The sequence below is a fragment of the Oryzias latipes genome, chromosome 11 (assembly GCF_002234675.1).
Source record: "Oryzias latipes chromosome 11, ASM223467v1".
Classification (NCBI taxonomy): Eukaryota; Metazoa; Chordata; class Actinopteri; order Beloniformes; family Adrianichthyidae; genus Oryzias; species Oryzias latipes.
In genome coordinates, this window is record NC_019869.2 from 13,305,493 (window position 1) to 13,323,995 (window position 18,503).

The 18,503-nt window shown below is 36.2% G+C and overlaps 1 protein-coding gene across 3 annotated transcripts in view; it reads right to left on the reverse strand.

Moving 5' to 3' along the window:
* csmd2 (CUB and Sushi multiple domains 2) overlaps window positions 1-18,503 on the reverse strand; it is a 279,666-nt gene that overhangs the window by 152,109 nt on the left and 109,054 nt on the right. For all 3 annotated transcript variants that reach the window (XM_023959868.1, XM_023959867.1, XM_023959870.1), the window contains exons 6-7: window positions 6,341-6,453; window positions 2,476-2,553 (exon numbers count right to left, since the gene is read on the reverse strand). In XM_023959868.1, coding sequence (XP_023815636.1) covers window positions 2,476-2,553; window positions 6,341-6,453 — 191 coding nt within the window. The remainder of the gene's footprint in view (window positions 1-2,475; window positions 2,554-6,340; window positions 6,454-18,503) is intronic.

Below are 18,503 nucleotides of genomic sequence, written 5' to 3' on the forward strand. Positions count from 1 at the left end.
TAAAAATGTTGGTTCAACTAACGAAAGTTGAAGGAGGAACAGGAGCAAGCAATGATGCACCTGCACTCACCAGAACAGATAATGATGCATTATTTGTGCGGGGTCTGTAAGCTGCCAGTTCTTGCACCTTACTGACCACTAGATTGAAGCATGAAGACACTGTGCTACAGCATCACGCCTACGTCATAAGTGTTCAACTTGCATTATCCTTACAGATACATTACTATCCATTAACCACACACACACAACCATGGTACATGCCATTTTCATGGCATCCCCTAAGGTGGCCGCAGGAGCCTCAAGGGAACTGCAAGACACACCTGTGCTCCCTTTAAGATATGGATGTTCCCGTCCATGACCCTCCACAGGCCTGGACAACCCCAAAACCTGCATGTGACTAAAGCATTTCAATACAGTTTACGAAACATGAAAGCAGTTGTCTCAGATCTTTTGGTTACATAAGTTGTAATAGCAAAACAGTGGGGAAAAAAAAAAAATCATCGAAGTGGTTTTAAATTTGCAGCATTTTCAAAAAATATTTCCATGAATAAAAATGGAGTCTTAATCTAAATATTTGATGCAAATGTTAATAGGGGATTTTACCATTGCCTAATTGAGGTTGTATGATCATTAGATCACTTCTGCATGAACATTATTTTAGCTTGTTATGAAGTTGTCACTTCCGAATCATTAACTAAATATGAATGCATTTGTGTCTGTGAAACTGTTGCTTATCACTTTATTGCTGGTGTGTTTCACCTCTGTCAACAGCTTGTCTGCCAACAAGTTGGTTGGGGATTCAACTCCCAGGCTTAGCATATGAAAATTGATTAAAAAAAAACAAAAAACTGGCAGAATACCTATAATTAAGTTTTTAGAGGAAATTTTGCAACTATCAACAAACAAATCCTTTATTTCAAATATCAGTTGCATGTACGTTTGCTTAAATTAATATTACAGTTCTAGATGTTCATGTATTTCAAATGTACAAACAGCAGCCATTAAGAAAATCCTCATTTACATTTAGCGGGCGTTCAAGAACACTAAACGCAGTGTTCTTGAATGTGGATAAAGTCCATGGTATTCACACTGGAAAGGTAGGGAGGGGCTTTTTCTTCTGTTAACTAGCACATGTCTGCCACCTACAGTGGGCCTACATAAGGCTTGGTGCAAAATGTCAGAGTGGTGCAAATTGCTCGCAAATCTTGCTCCATGCTTTTTTCTTTCACATCTCTGTTCCATATCATACAATTCCGTCTGGGCAGAAATATTATTTTTCTCCTCCACGATCAATTTTCGAACAGTTGGAACTTCCATTAAGTAAAAGGGATGCCCTCCATACCTAAATCCAAGTCCCTCACTGGTCAAAGTTTGATCGGGTTTCATTTGAAATGCTCGTTTATTAACCATCTGTTTCATACAAATCGCCCAGAGACTTCTGTAGCTATGCATGAATGCAAGAGTTTTGAACGTACGTTGTGAACATAGCTTTAATATTATACAAGACTTACTTACTATTGCAGGAAAGCAAGAAAATAAAGAGTCTACAAGCTACTTTATTAAGATGTGCTCATTGTTGTTTTGTTTTTTTCTGTCATGGACAGACAAGACCAAATAACTCCTGAGATTTATTTTGTTCTGATAACCAGACGAAAATGTAATAAAGGGCCTACTGGGTATTTTTTTCCAGCAAACATAAGAGAGGCAATCAGTTTTTTCCTCAGAGATGTTGTGACTTGACGATGACAGGAATTTAAGATCAACATCAAAGTAAAAAAGGGAGGTAAACACACATCATACAACAACAGTCTTTTCAACTTTTACAACTTTTCATATTGGAAGCGTAGCAAAACTCAGCTGCAGGCCGCACCAACTATTATGTGGACACTTGGGAATACACAAGAAAAGTTCTACCAAATGTATCAAAACGAGAAGATGTTGGATGTATTCCCATGTTTGGTTAAATCTGTTTTTTTTTTTTTTGTTTTATTAAAATCTATGACATTTTTTGTTTCAGAATGGTATGAAACACGATTTTTTTTAAATTTAAGTACTCATTTTGTATCATAACAGATAAGCCTACTGTCTGTTTTTCTCTCAAAAAAAACAAAGTACATTTGTTTCTAAGACCATCCATTACAAGAAACCTTGAGCTGTGCAGGTTGGTGGAGTAGGCGCAGTTATAATGGATTTCCAGTCGGACTAACAAAAGGAACGTTGAAATACACATATTTTCCCCTGCTTCAATTCAATTATCTAACAACAAACAGAAGATTTCAATTTAATTATGGAAAAAATATAACTGAATGAATTCAAAAGGCAGATATGCATCCCATAAAACCTCCAAAATTTGGAATTCAAACTCGCACACTTACACTGCTGGTAGCCGATTCAGCTGCAAAGGGAATAGCTTTAACAGAACTTTTATATATTGTATCTGGTAATGAGTGCAGCTGCTGACAGCTTAAGACTTACACACGGATATCTTGTGGTGGTTGTCTTTGCTTGGCAGCATCTTCACACCTCTAGATTTGAGCTCTGTCATCTTTTTTACTGAAAGAAAAAGGCAAAATAGAATATAACAGACAGTAGAACGTGCAACACAACTGTCTAAAAGTTGTACAACATTTGCAGTTAAATTTACATCAACTTGGAATAAGGAATTTTTATTTCACTATCAGGAATTTGTAAAAAACTGGGAAAACATTGAAAATTAATGTAAAATAATTTTATTATTCTAACACTATCTTCCATATTTAGGATTTAATCTGTAGACATAAATTAAGATATTATATGTTAAACATTAAAGGGTTAGACTATGGGTGGGCATGATTTTTGACTCGTGTACCACAAAGGGTCCTAAAATTTGAAATAGAAGGGAGCAAACGCAGGAGTGTTTTGGTAAAGCAGGACATAACATGTATTCTGAATGAAAACATGGTTTAATTTTGATTGAAAAGCCTAAATTTACCACTAATAATTAGAAGTTTTTATTTGAAACAATGTGACTTTTGTTAACACTTTAGTTACAATTGCATCAATGGGTTGATGTCCTTAAGACAAAAATGCCAAATTGGAAAAATTCTGCATTTGTGTGCTGTTGGAATGATCAGAAAAATGACTGCCCAACTCAGAAAACACACATGAACATTGGAAAAACAACAAATCATTCAAGACCTCCTCAATGCAGAGGGGTTGTTGGATGATTTGGTCATCCATAAACAAGCAAGATTTCTAGCTCTCAACATAAAAACCTCCTTCCATCAGCAATTCCTTGCAGATGGAAGAAGGTTGAAGGCTGGGTCTTTCAGCATGACAACGATCTCAAACACACTGCCCAGGTAACAAAGACATTTTTTAATGTCCTGAAGTGGCCAAGCCAGTCTCCAAATCTTAACCCTATATAAAATCTTTGGAGGGAGTTGAAAGTCTTTGTTGCCCAGCAACAGCCCCCCCCCCAAAAAAAAAAAAAAAAATCACCGCTGTAGAGGAGATCTGCATGGAGGAATGGGCCGAAATAGCAGCAACACTTCGTGAAAATCTTGTAAAAATTTACCGAAAACGTTTGACAGTTGTCATTGCCAACAAATAGTATATGACAAAATAAATAATTAACAGTTATTTTCAACCATAATTAACAGATACATTCTTTAAAAATCAGACAATGGGTTTTTTCTGGATTTTTCTCTCTCTCATTCTTTCTCATAGTTGAGTTATAACTATGATGAAAATCACAGGCCTCTCTCATCTTTTAAAGTGGGAGACACACAATTGGCAGCTGACTAAATGTTTTTTTTGCCCCACTGTATGCATGAAAAAATCACGAATTATGTAGAGGAAATTGGATTATGATCATTTTTAATATTTATATTGTACATTTCTATATTTCTGCTTAGTTTGTAAATTGGTGCTTTATAATCAAAGTTACAAAAAAAAAATATTAAAAACGGAAAGAAACTCAGTCAGGAACTAAAACCTGCATTTTTATGCTACAAATATATGTCACCAGTTTGGCTTTTATCAAAAGAAACAAATTACTGCGACATTTATTCATCTCCTTCAATCACCGTCTTGAATGTTCTTGAGTGTTCTTGTTCTTTTTGGTTCATGTTATGTATAAAGAAATGGCAACCTACATCCAAAGGGGATTTACACACCATCATGATTGAAATACTGTGAAAATGTATTTATCTTTATTTTTTATTTCATTCAGCAGAGGAGTAAACTCAGTCCATCAGTCTGTATTGCCCATTGAATAAAGCAAGTTATTAAAAACCTGGAATGAAGAGTATTGTATGTTGGAGAAAGTATTTCTTTTTTATTATGACCTTGTCAGCAGAGTTTAATTTTTTTATGAACAATATTCAGTTCTATGATAGATTATTTTGATGTTAGGTATTCATAAAATGTGTACAAAAAAACACACATTTGGCCACTGAAGACTTAGTTAATTAGAATGATACCAAAAAATTTAGATAAACCATAGTCAAATTACATTGACTATTTACCATCACTCTAAAGTGTTCTTATTTCATTTTTTGTGAAGAAAACTGAACTAAGTTTGAACATTTTGTCTTTATAAGTTTTTCACTCATTTCCATCTTTCCTATCAGCTTGCTAGTGGATGTCTGGAGGTGAGATCCTTTTAGATCAGCTCTTTCAAAGACGAACTAATCCTTTTCTCCAGCTCATCCTGTGTCAGAGGTGATCCTGGAACCTCAAAGTGCTGTGGGAGAGAAAATGGATATACGCTGTAAAGAGCGTTTTATATCTCTGTGTGTGAGAGCGGTTTTGTTCCTGCACGTGTGCGCACACAGCTCCTTCAAGGATCCATCAAAGGAAAGCTTCTGGTGCCATCTTGTCTGCTAAAAAGTAGATGTGAGATACAGAGGACTGACCAGCATCAGGACCAGTTTAGAGGCTACATGTTTTATGATAATTATTTTAATGACCACATTTTTTTTTTTCAAAATCATCTTTATACACAAAAATATTAACAAGGTCAAACTTTCAAGCTTTATTCTCCTTTACCTCTTAGAACTTCATGTTTGGTCAAAAAAACCCAAATACAGTCTGTCTGTTTAAGAGCATGTGCCAGAATTAATGAGAGAGGCATACTTTGTATTTCACTCAGATACAATTGTATCACAATTGATACAATTTATTTTGGTGTATTTATAGATTTTCATTTATGTTTTTTAAAGGGTTTTATTATGCTGCCATGCTTAACTCTTTAACACCAGAGCTTTAGTTCCAGTTCTGACATTCCTTCAATTATCTTAACTATTAAACCTTTTACTGTAAATCTAATGGATTCTGGAGTGAAGAAAAAAACACAAAGCTCCTTTTTTCACGTCACAATCTGTTGGAAATACATTAACTGCGCAATTTGGTGTAGATTTGTTCAAAGAGGATGTGTTATTTTGTCGTCGCAGGCGACAGTGTTTAAGGGGGAAAGAGGAGTGAACTCATTAAAAACTCCTGCTTGATGGCTCCAACTGTTCAAGTAACCACGTTCTGTTTAGGCATATCTTTTTTAACTTTAACTGCATCATTTTGCAACTTTTCTGGCAAAACCATTAACTCTTGCTGACCCAAGTGTGACAGTTTGCCAAAACATTGAATAATTTTTATTTTTTTTATTAAATAAGTCAGCCTTTATTAATGCACTTGAAGGACTTTTTGAACTAAAACGGACTAAAATATTTGTTTAATTGATTTAAACATCCTCAATTTATTAACCCTTCAACACCTGAGCTTTATCTCGATTGTTTACATTCTATCAACTACCATGAACTCTTCAGCCGTTTACACATTAAACGTAACTCTAACGTATTTTGAAGAGGAGAAAAGCAGCCTTGTGCTTATGTACAACATTTGCAATACGCAATGAACGTAAATCAGCTGTTTCTGACACAAAAACTGGCTTATGTAACATTTTATGTTAGTAAAGGTTTGGATAACGGTGCAAAGCTGATGTTAAAAGCCACTTCTTTTGCATCAAAATCAGCTAATTTACAGTAATTGTGTATTTACGGTATGTCAAAATTTGTTGTTGTTAGATGACGACAGCTCTAGGGTTAAAGAGTTACACTATTCTGCTGACGTCAACATCTTGAAGTAAAGAGATGATACGGTCCTACATATGAGTTCAAAGAAGCTGTTGTTACAATTTCATTTTAATAGCTGTTCTTTCCTGTTTTATTCCTTTGCCAGTCAAATGCAAAACCAAATACTCATATAAAGAAAAGTCTAAAAAGTCAAACACAAAGCAAAAACATTGATAAAATTATAACTGAGATTAATCTAACTTTAAAAGTGACTCTTTCTTTCCTCTTACCTTGGTACTGAGCGCTGAAACCTCTCAGCTTGTGATTGCCGTCAGAGGTGAAGTGAAGGCGAAGCCAGTTCTTGCTGCTAATGATTGGCGAGGGAAGGTTAGGGCCAGTGAACCTGTGGACAGGTGTGACAAAAATGGTCACATCATTTCAGACTCTGGTAAGCTTTTGTTGTGACCACAAATTGAAAAAGATATTAGAAAAAAAAAACATGTCACATATGTTTAAAAAATGTTTCTAAGATTAATAAAAAAGATTTTGGCATTACTCAATACAAAAGCTCAGCTACTGGTTTAAACTCAAATCCATTTTATTAAAGGGTTTTGGTCTGTTTTATCACTGTTGTCAAAACGTCTGTAGTGTATGCATTTGCCATTGAAGCACACAATCGTTTTGGATGGATCTTACAAGCTAATTAAAGGAAATTAATTCTTTAGCATCATCTCATAAAAGATTGTGCTTCCTTTTTATTTATTTATTTTTTTTCTTACAGCAATTAAGTAATCCATCATGTTTCCAATAAAGTCAAGATCAATGGCAGACAATATATTCTAAAAGGCTGGCTGAACCTGCCAGTCTTCTCTGGTTGTCGTCTTGTTTGTTTCTGGTAATTACACTAATGTTCGTAAAATGAATCGAGGGACATTAACACGCAAATCTTACAAGATCTATGGAAGTAGTTCCAACACTTAAGGGGATTTGTAATGTCAAACTCTTAACCCATTTATTATAACGTAGGCAAACAAACAATAACAGTCTGTTTTTTGGGTGTCATTATTTTTACAGAGATCAAATATCTGAATTTTGCCAAAGAATTTGCATTGTGTCAACCAACAAGGGACTCAGCGTTGGTCTGTGAAGTGCTGATGATGTGTCAGCAGGTAGAAACCAAAACAAACATGAAGGAGAATCTGATTGTTTATGATATTTTGCCAATGATAAAAATATCCTCTCATTTTATTCTTATTTTTTCCCCTCCTCGGACTAATGCGGGACAAGAGTCTTCAAACTGGGTCACAGAGAGACGGACGTACTGCTGAAAGTAGCTGTTGTGGTTCTGTTGAGCATGCCTCCTCCTTGGAGCCCAACACCTGCTGCTCATCTCTACAATCAGCACCTCCCCACCTGCAGGCCATCACAGACTCTATTTATTCCTGAGGAGGATCTCCAGCCAGCGCCAGATTATTGTTCACCCTGTGTCTGCCTGCCTGCCTTCCAGTCTGCCTGCCTGCCTGCCTTCCAGTCTGCCTGCCTGCCTGCCAGTCTGCCTGCCTGCCTGCCAGCCTATCAGTCTGCCTGCCTGCCAAGTCAAATTAAATAACCTAACTTCTATCAGTTTGTGTCTGCACTTGGATTCAGTTATCCACTCCCCTCTCCCAACAGTAGCAGTGATGGTGAAGCTCACCGTCTTCAAAATAAATAAACCTGATCTCTCAACATCATCTTCCACGCATTGTAAATGAGATACAATGCGTTTGGACAAATTTCGAGAAGCTAATTAGACGTGTGTCAGAAGAGAGACAGAGGACGCAAATTTAGTACGCGAATAGCGTTTGGTGTGAATGCAACATTAAGCTGCCTCCTTAATTAGGTTGGCAAAATCTGACATTTTTTATCTTTTATGAAGAAACGTCCATCAAGCTGACTTTTTTCAGACAAACTTTTCTGCCTTTTTAAATTCATCTTCAAAGCCTAAAGTTTTATAGAAGGTGTAAATACTAAAGATTTTTTAAATCTGAAGTTTTTTAAAGCCATTACAATGTGTTTAACCCGTATGATCCGATGGTGGCATCAGTGAAATATATTTAAATATGTTTGGTGGTCCACTTGGTTTGAGGTGTATTTTACATTACTTTTTTTTTTTTTTTTTAGGAAAAATGGGTCTGGGCTGTTATGGGTTAATTAAAAACATAGTTAAAATTAAAATTAAAAACAAGCAAATGTTATTTTTAAGTTCCTAAAGCACCAAAATCGACGTGTGACTTCCAATGATTGTTCCAAAAATGAGATTTTCTCCAAACACTCAGAGATGCTGATCAAATTAGTAATGGGACTGTGTGGTTTTACTGGATGTTCACACACAGAACACCCCTGATCCAGCTCCAGAAACATAGAGTCAAATTCAATCATTAAATAATAAATTATGTTTTGTTAAATGATTAAACATGTTACTGCAATACAGGGATAGATGTTCAATAGTGTTGATTCATCATGAGAGACATCGGATTGAGCTTTTTGTCCAAACATCATGAGAAAACTCAAACTCTTATATTTTTTTGTTTCATATTTCATAGTCTGTCAGTTGACGTTAGTTCCGGGGCAAAAATCAAGCTATGCAACTCATAATAAGCAAACGGAAGACTGCAGTGTCAAAGTTCACCAGCTTTACATTAGGATCAGCCTTTAAAGCACATTTTGCAGTGTAAGTTCATTTGGTGGTTGCATGTTACGTAGGCTCATTCATTAGTGTGTGGGTGTTTGCTTGTGTAAAGGCCAGTTTTTCAGTGAAGAAAATTCCCATTAATTACTCTCCTTTGGCAGATCAATCAGGGCTCTGCTCAGTATGCACATCCGGGTGCTCACAGCAGACCATGGGTCAGTGTGGCTTTGAAGCCAAAACTATCAGCATTTTAATGAGACTAAGGGAGTTATTGCACATGCAAGCTTATTAAAGGGGGGCATGTAAAAATAGCCCCAACAACAGCATAAAACATGTCCTAACAATTATAATGCATGGATGAACTTTATAAAGAATAGCTGAGGCGGGTTCAACCTGAACTAAAGTCAATAAATTTAAACAAAAAATGACAGCCGCTCAAATAAGTTTTCTTAACTCAAAGTAAATGTATGAAAAATAAACAAACAGATGTGAAAGTGATGCAGCAAAGACAAACTGAACCTTGGTGTCATGCCGAGCAAGTAATTAATAGACTGGAAACAGCTGAGAGGATAAACAAAAGTACCAGGAAGCAAACCAAAGACCACAAGGGCCAAGTTCAACCTGGCAACACTACAGAAAAATAAAGGTATCAAAAAAACAACCATATGATTCAAAGTCTAAAAAAAAAAAAGGAAGCATAGCTGAGAATTAAATCACTTGTGAGAAATGTGTTTTGGCTTTGCAAAAAAACAAAAAAAAAAAAAGAAAAGAAACCCTTTTGAACTAGTCTTGCCCTTTTGGTTTGGAGTACTCGAAAGAAGTTGAACCTCTTTAAAGTGGCCTCTTACTATAACTCAAATCACATTTCGTGGTTTTGCAGGTGTTGGCCCTTTTGCATACTTTACCTCCTGTTTATTTATTTATTTATTTTTTTTACAGCACATTGTGTTCTGTGTCCTAATTGACTGCAGACCTTCGTCAATTTACCACCTTCATGACCTTTCTCCTGTACAGGAACAAATCTTCCGGACAGCAAATAAAGTTGGGTATAGAGAAAGTGCAAATGCATTATTCATTACGTCAAGTCTTCTGAAATTTGAAGACCTAATAGAACAACAAATGTTGTTGAACATGTTTAAAATAGTTATTTCATCTTTCTGTTTAATTCCTTATTTATTTTTCTTGTTTTCTCTTCATTGTGTGAGTCATGAATAGCTACTGCCAGACCATCTCTAGTTATGTCTTTGTATAAATGCGTATATTCAGATATACATATAGACTTCTTGATTAAGCAAGGGGCAAACATTTAATAAGAATTTAATTCTTTAAACTGCTCCCTTCCAGTTGTGAAGTTGTAAAATTGTAAAGGAACTTGTCACACTGCCGCTACATACAATTTGCGCATTGTCCGCAGTTGAAACCTGGTCATACGTAAATATACAAGGAAACAGTGAGAAATGTTGTGTTTATTCATATTGAAATGTTCACAGATGTATCACAAAAGAAACATTTTAAAACTACGGGAGCAGTACAAATAAACCACTCAGAGGACATGTAAACCTGCGCTTTATTGAATTTCTTTACTTTGACATTCAGAGCGCTAAGCAGGAATCACATTGCGTCAATTGACTTTGCCGTACCTGTTCTAAATACGGTAAATAGTCGGATTTCCCGCGCTGCATGGACACCAGCCTGTGAGAGACCTACGCATGAACTGTGTAAAGATGCAATGCTCAGCCAAACAAAGATTTTGAACAGCTTAAAACCAAAGTCACATAAGTCACAACCCTCAAAAGACATCTGACAAAATAATCAACGCAAGAAACACTAATGAATTGTGTAATCACAAAAGACCAAAATTTTATCTTTGAAAATTTGCGCAGATTGTACGTGTGACATGGCCTTTAAATTTATGTTGTATTCAATACATGTTTTTGTATTTTTGATGCTTCATGAAAGGAAACAAAAATAAAGAAGAAAGAAAGAATTCAGATTACATTTGTTTTTTCTTTCTACACTGGACAGTTTTTTCTACGTAGGTTTGAACTTTCAGAGTTTAAACGAGACAAGTATTAAAATGTTATCGTCGGTCTGAAGAAAGTGCTTATCGTGTTTAGTAAAAGGTTTTTCAGCCTTACAACATCAATAATTAAATATTGTTGAAAACAAAGATGTCTACTTTGCTGATTTTGCCTATCGTAGGCTATTTCTAGAACATAACTCCCTTTATCAACAAGGGACTGCTGTATCTGTTTCTAAATGCTTGTATGCAATCTGTTACCTATTGTATATTGAACAAAGCTGTGGCTGTAGTGCTATAGAGCAGTGACCTTCAGATGGGACTGAACCCAACAAACATCAGGGGCTTTAAAATGAGTTGTTCCAACATCAAACAATACAGAACATTGTTCACTCAACAACAACCATCCAAGCAATAAAGTTCAGTCTAAACCAAATACTTCAGGGGCCTTGAGGGTAGCTCTGTCTAATCTGGTCTTCCTAAATTAAGAAAAGAGTGAAAGAAAACTTTGCTGAGACTTATAGGATCCTATAAGACTGTAAACTAGCAGACACATCAGAGAAAGAACCTGTACCAAAAGACTTTGGTCCGACACAGACAACATGCCTATTTTTCATCCTCAGTCTGTCTGTCGGTCTGTCTTATGTGTTATTCATGAGCGGACTTCTGGCATATCAGGGAGCCTTGTTTAGTCTTCTGATGGAGTACAAAACAGGAAGTACCTGCTGGCTTAAAGAAGCCAACATTTCATAGACTTCTCTGGAGAAATAAACAGCATTTACTCAATCATTCTATTTGTTGGAATAACCATTCTTGTTCTGCTACCTTTTTTTGACATGTTCTTGCTAATCCTATTTTTTTCATAGTTTTTCTTTAAGTTATTCAAGTTTAAACGGACCAACCAGACGCCTCAATAAAAGAAAGTGGTATCACGTTGAACATTCAAACTGTTTGACAGATTCTCTCCAGCCCACTTTCAAGTGGTAGGGGTGTGGTCTTCTAACAAGCTCACTCCTGAGAGTGGTTGCCATAGTAATGACTCAGACTGACTCGGACCGATCACTGCTTACTGACATTTCATTTTGAACATCCTCTGGCTCCAACATGGCAGCGTCTGTATTGCAAAAAAACTTCGGCTGAATTGTCTTCACTTTGATGGAGCTGGAAGTAATCCATTTTCTATGGGTGACATCATAGTTACTTGCTCCAGTTCTCTTATACAGTGAATGAAGCCAACAGCCAAAACACTGGAAATGTCAACAAAAGTGAAAAAGTATCTTTCTAAATCACAAGATAATTCAACAATCTTGAGTCTGGAATAACTCATTTACAGCACTGTTGATGTCTAACCAACAAATTGATATATTCCTACACAAACGCTGTTGCCTGTGATAGGACACAACACACGCTCTAAAATTCTTCGACCACTCATAATGCTAACATACTTCCAAACAGATTCGGAGGCAGAGAAAAGCAGCTGTGGCCTTCAAAGTAGTAAAGCATTGCATATCAGCACAAAGCTCCTTTTGCCACTTCAGAATCTGTTGCAGTTATGTTAATTGCATAAACAATTGAAAAGCTAAAGTACGTCAAAGAACGTCAACACTGGAGCTAACGATGCTGTGTGAAAGGGTAAAGTAAGATGGTGCTTCACTTGATTTTTTTACAGGGTATGCAACCAAACAAACTAAATTACCACAAACAAAGCAGGTAAAATTCCTTTAAAAATAAAGATGAACAGTTGAGCAATCCTACTGAAGATTGTCAAATGGCTTAATTGACAATTTTCTCAAATCCCTCACATTTGTAAAATCTTTGTCAAGCCTGGCTGACGGCACACTTCACTATCATTGCCGAGCAGGGCTGCTAAAGACACAAACAAACACATGTACCAAGCATCAATCGCACCACTGACTCAAAACAATATGTGTGCTGCTGTAATCATCTTTGGACAGTATTGGATCTGCAGTTAACCGAGGAAAAACAAATGAATTTCCAAGGTCGCTTTTAAGAGGGTCAGTGCAAAGTGAGCCATCCCTACAGATTTATCAAACACAATAATAAACTCCAATAATATCCTGGAGCTGATTACTGAGACTTGCCCTTCCCTGCTTCAGGAGGCTGCAGATACACTAGGACAAAAAGGTGACAAAGAAATGGTGGAGGGACAGAGAAAGGAAACCGAACCACGTTGACAGGACTTAACTTCCCTTACAGACTGTTAGGATAATTAAACAAATACTTGTAACTGCACCAAGAATAAAAAAATAAACACCTGCAATCTCCATGAAAATCCCCCAAATACAATTTAATTCAAAAAAATGCCCATAATGTTCTCTTTGCAGCAAATGATGCTGTGTAAGATTCATGATTACAAGGTAACAAACCCATAAATCTAAATAAGGATTTTATTTACTTTTTGAATAAATTAATGCAAGAAACTTCAATGAAGATTGGGTGTCAGTACAGGATGGATGTAAAGCAGTGCTGTACCATTAATCTCCATCTTCCTCCCCCTTTCTTTGTGTCTGCTGTGCATGAGCCATGGGTTTTTGAGAGTGAGTGTGAGATGATGCCGTATGTGAGAAGACAGGTGAAACCAAGCTAATGATATTGAACCTGGCAACACTGTCACATCCCACAAGCAGAGACAGCTTGTTGCACTCCCTGAGACACTAGCATATCCTGAAATAACTTCACTGCTGAGTTAGAATAAAAGCAATTGAAAGGCTGTTTTTTTTCTCTCCTTGTTTTTGCCTTGCTCTGATTAAAATCCCTTGAACACAGAGTGCAGTGAGTACTTTGTGTATCAAAACAAATGAGTACAAGTGCTTGCCTTACTTCCCACGAAAAAATATATATTGAAAACGGTATTTAACTCCTGCCAGTCAGGCTAAGGTTATTTATATATATGGCAAATCATCGAGGTATCCTGTATTGCCAACCCTCTCTAATGAAAACATGCTTCCCTGTGTTAGTATCAGGACTAAAGTGTGTTTAAGGACCCACTCCCATGAAAAATCGGTTTTTGGTGTTTTTAATACATTTAATTTAAAATTACAAGATTTGGTCGATTTTAAAACCGCTCAGATCATGTATAAAGTATCAATAAATTCTCTGCCATCTAATATTCTAACTTTGTTTCAAAGCAGAGATGCGGTAAACAAATACAACTTGAGAGGAACCAACACATTTTATCTACCAAAAGTAGGGACAACCCTAAAATCCACGTGTATCTCAGTGAAAGGTGTCACATTATGGATGATATGATGATATAAAAACTTGTAAAAGTCTTGTCCAGTTCAAATGTTTTTTTTTTTTAAAAGATACATAATGAACAAGTACCATGAAGCAATGCAACAATGATAAAAAATGTCAAATGTTTAATTTTGTTGTCTGTTATGAGTGGTGTTGAGTGGGGGAGTGGATTCCTAAAAGCTTAAGCTTCTTCCAATCCCCTTTTCTAATCTAATCTTCAAAGTCTTGTATTGACTTATTTTATTTTATGTAATTGTTGTTTTGATTTGAAATAAAACATTTTTGAATTGAAATTTGGCTTGAATTGTGGCATTTTTCTGATGATAAAGGACATATGTAAAGAAAATGAAGCTTACAATTGCATTTCTGATTAGTTCTTTATTCCTGGTTAATCAAGAAAAGACATAAAATGCAATTCAAAAAAGATTGTAATTGTGACATAGAAAATACGCCGGGTGGGCCACAAGCTCCCTGCTCCGCTACATTCTGATGCATCCACTTGTCAATGGCAGACTTCATAGGAGGTTGGGGCCCCAGGTGGAAAAAAAAAAAAAAAAACAACACCTGAGGGCTCTGCAGTAAGTTGTATTGATACTTTTTAAAATACTCCTTAAAAGCATTCTTAAAACATAATGATTGGTAATAGTTAATAATTATGACGCAAAGACAACATAAAACTATCCCGGGATGGTCTTTAATGAGTTAAGAGTCGAATGAATAAGCTCAAAATTCTGCAGTGCAGAATGGCGTTACTAACCGTATATAAGGGGAAACATTAATGGCCGCTGGTTTTACTTAATACCAAACATGATTGTTTTTTTGTTTTGTTTTTTATTATATTTTAACTCTGTGTGGCCATTAAATGCATGCATGATTTAAAAGTTGCTCATTAGGATCTGCAACTTACTGGCAATCATAAAAATAAATGTTTTTTAAATCTCTGCAGTCTCCCTAGGGGCAGTTTAACCAAAGGAGTGATAAGTGCAGCACAGCAACTAAAGAGTGAACCCAAAAGAATTCAAGGATTGAATCAAAAATTCTTGACAGTATGCATCAGACAGTATTTATTTGCAATACAAAAGATTAGCATCGGTATAAAAGGTTAAAAAAATAGGTTGATTAATCAGTTTAAAGGAATGATGCTTTCACTTCAGATTGACTCTGGGCTTGGCTGCTGCAGTTTTAATCTGAGTAAGAAGGTCCCATAAGCATCAACTGGTACTTTAGCCCCAAGATTTCTTCTGAAATCGCTCGTTTGTCTTTTAATATTACTTTATTGCAATTACCACATCCATCATCGCAGCACTATATTTTCTGGCAGTATTTAGGAATATGTGCCAGTTGAAAAGAAGACGACTAAATCTGAACTGCAGCAAAAATCTTCAAAAACAAAACACAGGTGAATCACTAAAGTGAAAACGCTAATCAAAATAAGACATTTAAATGCAGTTGAGGAAAAAACATTTAAAAAACTGTGAAAATGTACTCATTTAGGTGAATAGATGTGCATTCAAGCTAATAGCCATACCTTGATTTATAGGGAAATGTCATTTACAGCAAACAAATAGTCATAATTATTTCATCTCTGTCAGGAAAATGTTGTACTCCTGGACTCAAAAATCAACCTAAATTCTACTTTTTAAATGCTTGTACTGATATGTATTTGTTTTATTTTTGCTGTTCGTAAACATTTCTTTCAAAAATTATACCAAGTAAGGAAGAAAAAAAAACAATGAAAAGACAAGTGGGAGAAAAAAAAAGAAGATAAACACTTCCCCCTTAATAGTTTTGCTCAAATCAAATATAATTCTCTGCTGGTAATGTTGAAAAACATAAATTGAGACTATTTACAAATACAATCAGTTTTTCTTTGTTTATTTATTTTTAATCATTTCACATGATGACCTCTTAATTTTTTATTTTTTACTTTTTTGGGAGGTGGTCTTTTAAATTTCTGCTGTCAGTTTTTTTTATTTTATTTTTTTAATAAATCAATTCAGTTTGGTTCAGATAAATCTTTTCCTTATGTTTGTTCTGAATCTCAGACTAATACGTGCACTTATTCCTATCAATTCTAACCATGTCTTTTTTTTTCAAGTATTTGAATATTGCATCAAGCTGCAAAAACTGACAGAAGTGTAACTTCTTTCTTAACAGCTTGTTTCCTTTGCCGCAGCTTTGCTTAGGTGAGGTAAACACTAAACAGCGCTTTGAGTGGAAGAAAAGGTTTATGACAAATTGGATATGCAACTCCACTGGGTCCCACGTTTTATGTGACTTCAGGTTAAACAGGATACATGCGAGAAAAACAAACACTTTTCATGGAGAGGTTTATATGTGTTAACCTGACTTTTAATAACTGTCTGTGTCAGATAAAATTCATCAGATTGACCGGTTAAAACCTTAGTCACATGCACCCGTACAGAGGTTGACTCAGACATGTGCTGTTGGCTTTTGAGTCGAGGATCGCAGAAAGGAGCTACTACGTTGTGACAAACACCAAGAATACGTCATTTATCAGTTCACAACAAGTACAACACTTGTCACTTTAAAAAAATGTGCAACATCAAGGAAGACAAATACAATTACTTATGAGGTGATACATAATTTTTTGATGTGATAAAAAAGGTAAATTGTTTTTTTTACATGATTAATCTGCAAACTTCAGTTCTTCTGAAAAGCATTATTTGCTCAAACTAAAGCACAAAGATTTATTTACAAGACTTTTTATACAGATGGGGGAAAAAAATAAAATAATAATAACATTGCTTCTGTCGCTGCACAGCAAAGCAGCAGGACACCAGAGGAAAAAAAAAATACCAAAGCTTAAAAGGTTGAAAATCATAAAGAAGCAAAACGAAGAAGTAAGGCCTCTTTTTTTGGGTCAAACACTAGGGACTCATTCATGACTTTGATCGAAAAGAAATCCTGTCTGTCTGTGAGAGGGACTTGGCAGTTTAGCTTCTGCTCTCTGCAGGCATCATCTCCCCGCGCTCCTGAGAGACCACTGCACAGTGTCGGGGTATCTCTGCATCTGTCTCTTTTTATGGTTGGACAAGTCATTGAAGACGTTCCAGTTATTTTGTGAGCCCGTCTTTCATTATAGTGCTTTCACAAACAAAACAGATAAAAATATATCTGACGTACAACTTAGAGAAGACAGCAACTGACAAATATGAAGTTCTGAAGAGAGTTAATAGAAGTCTTTGTCACAACTGCCCTCACGGCTGGAAACGGGCTGTATGCGGGCGAAAAATGGCTAAACCTGTAGGGGGCACACAGGTGGCCCACACAACATAGTAAGGTCATGAATTGCTTGGTGAGCCTGTAGAGCAAAAATGGTCCCACAGTTTTTATCCTATGGGCGACATGTTGTAGTAAACACTTGGGGTGTTTTTTTAGACTGGATACATTTGGTTCACCTAAAGTGAACCACAGTTAATTTTTAAAAATTTCCAGGTCGTCACATGATGTGAACAAAGTAGGAAAGAAACAAAGAATGATCCGTGAACTACACCTTTAATGCTTTTCTGTATTTTGTTATACGACATGTGCCCACCGCTGCTGTGATGTCATCCAAAAAGCTACCTTGTATTTCCTTAACAGAATTTTCTTAAAATAATGTCTCAACACCACAACGATGAGACACAGCAACTCATTGAAGGCTCATTAAAACAACTTTTAACGTGACACGCATTGCTTCTCACTGTTTCTTCTACAATCTAAGACAAATATTTTTCCGCGCAACTTTTTAGTCGTCTTCTTGCTAATAACTACCTTGCAGCAGGCTTCCACCGGACCAAAAAAGCAAAAGAGAGTAAAATGTGTTGTAGCTGACGTTGATAAAGGCGTTACAAATTGGTGAGCAAAATAAAAAAAGTTTGAATGAATTCTCCCGACAGGGACTGCAAAGCACAGGACTTCCATAAAATCTGCCTCTAGTTGCTTTGACACGTCCTCGTAATTCCTGGCCAACGACTGAAGAAATCTTTAGTCACATGGTTCTGTTTACAAGCTTTCGTCCGGGACATGAAAATACGCTTGACGACAGTCTGAAAAAAGACCAAACACAAGGTACAGGACTCGATCTGGACTGGACCAAAGGATTTTCGCAATCTGAATACGTCCTTAAGACAACACACATGGGTAAGTAAGGGTATATTAGGTGAGACCCAGACATGTCGTAGAGATTGCCACTTCTAAACCCTGCGCATGGCACAGAGATCCCGTTTGTGCTGTTCAAGTGAAAAGTGCACGCCTCTTGGAAGCAACTTGACTGTTAGAAATAAGAAAATAAGACAATCAGATGGTAGTTTGTGTGGATATCCTACGGACACTTACATATCACCGCACACCCCATACATGCAGCATTGCAAGTGATCAGTAAGGAGCCATTAATGCACGCACCTTACTCACGACTAGAGTGTGGAGTAAGACACCTTTACGATACCGCCCAACGCTGTACAAATGCATCACCCCTACATCATAAGTACGTGTAAAATTATTC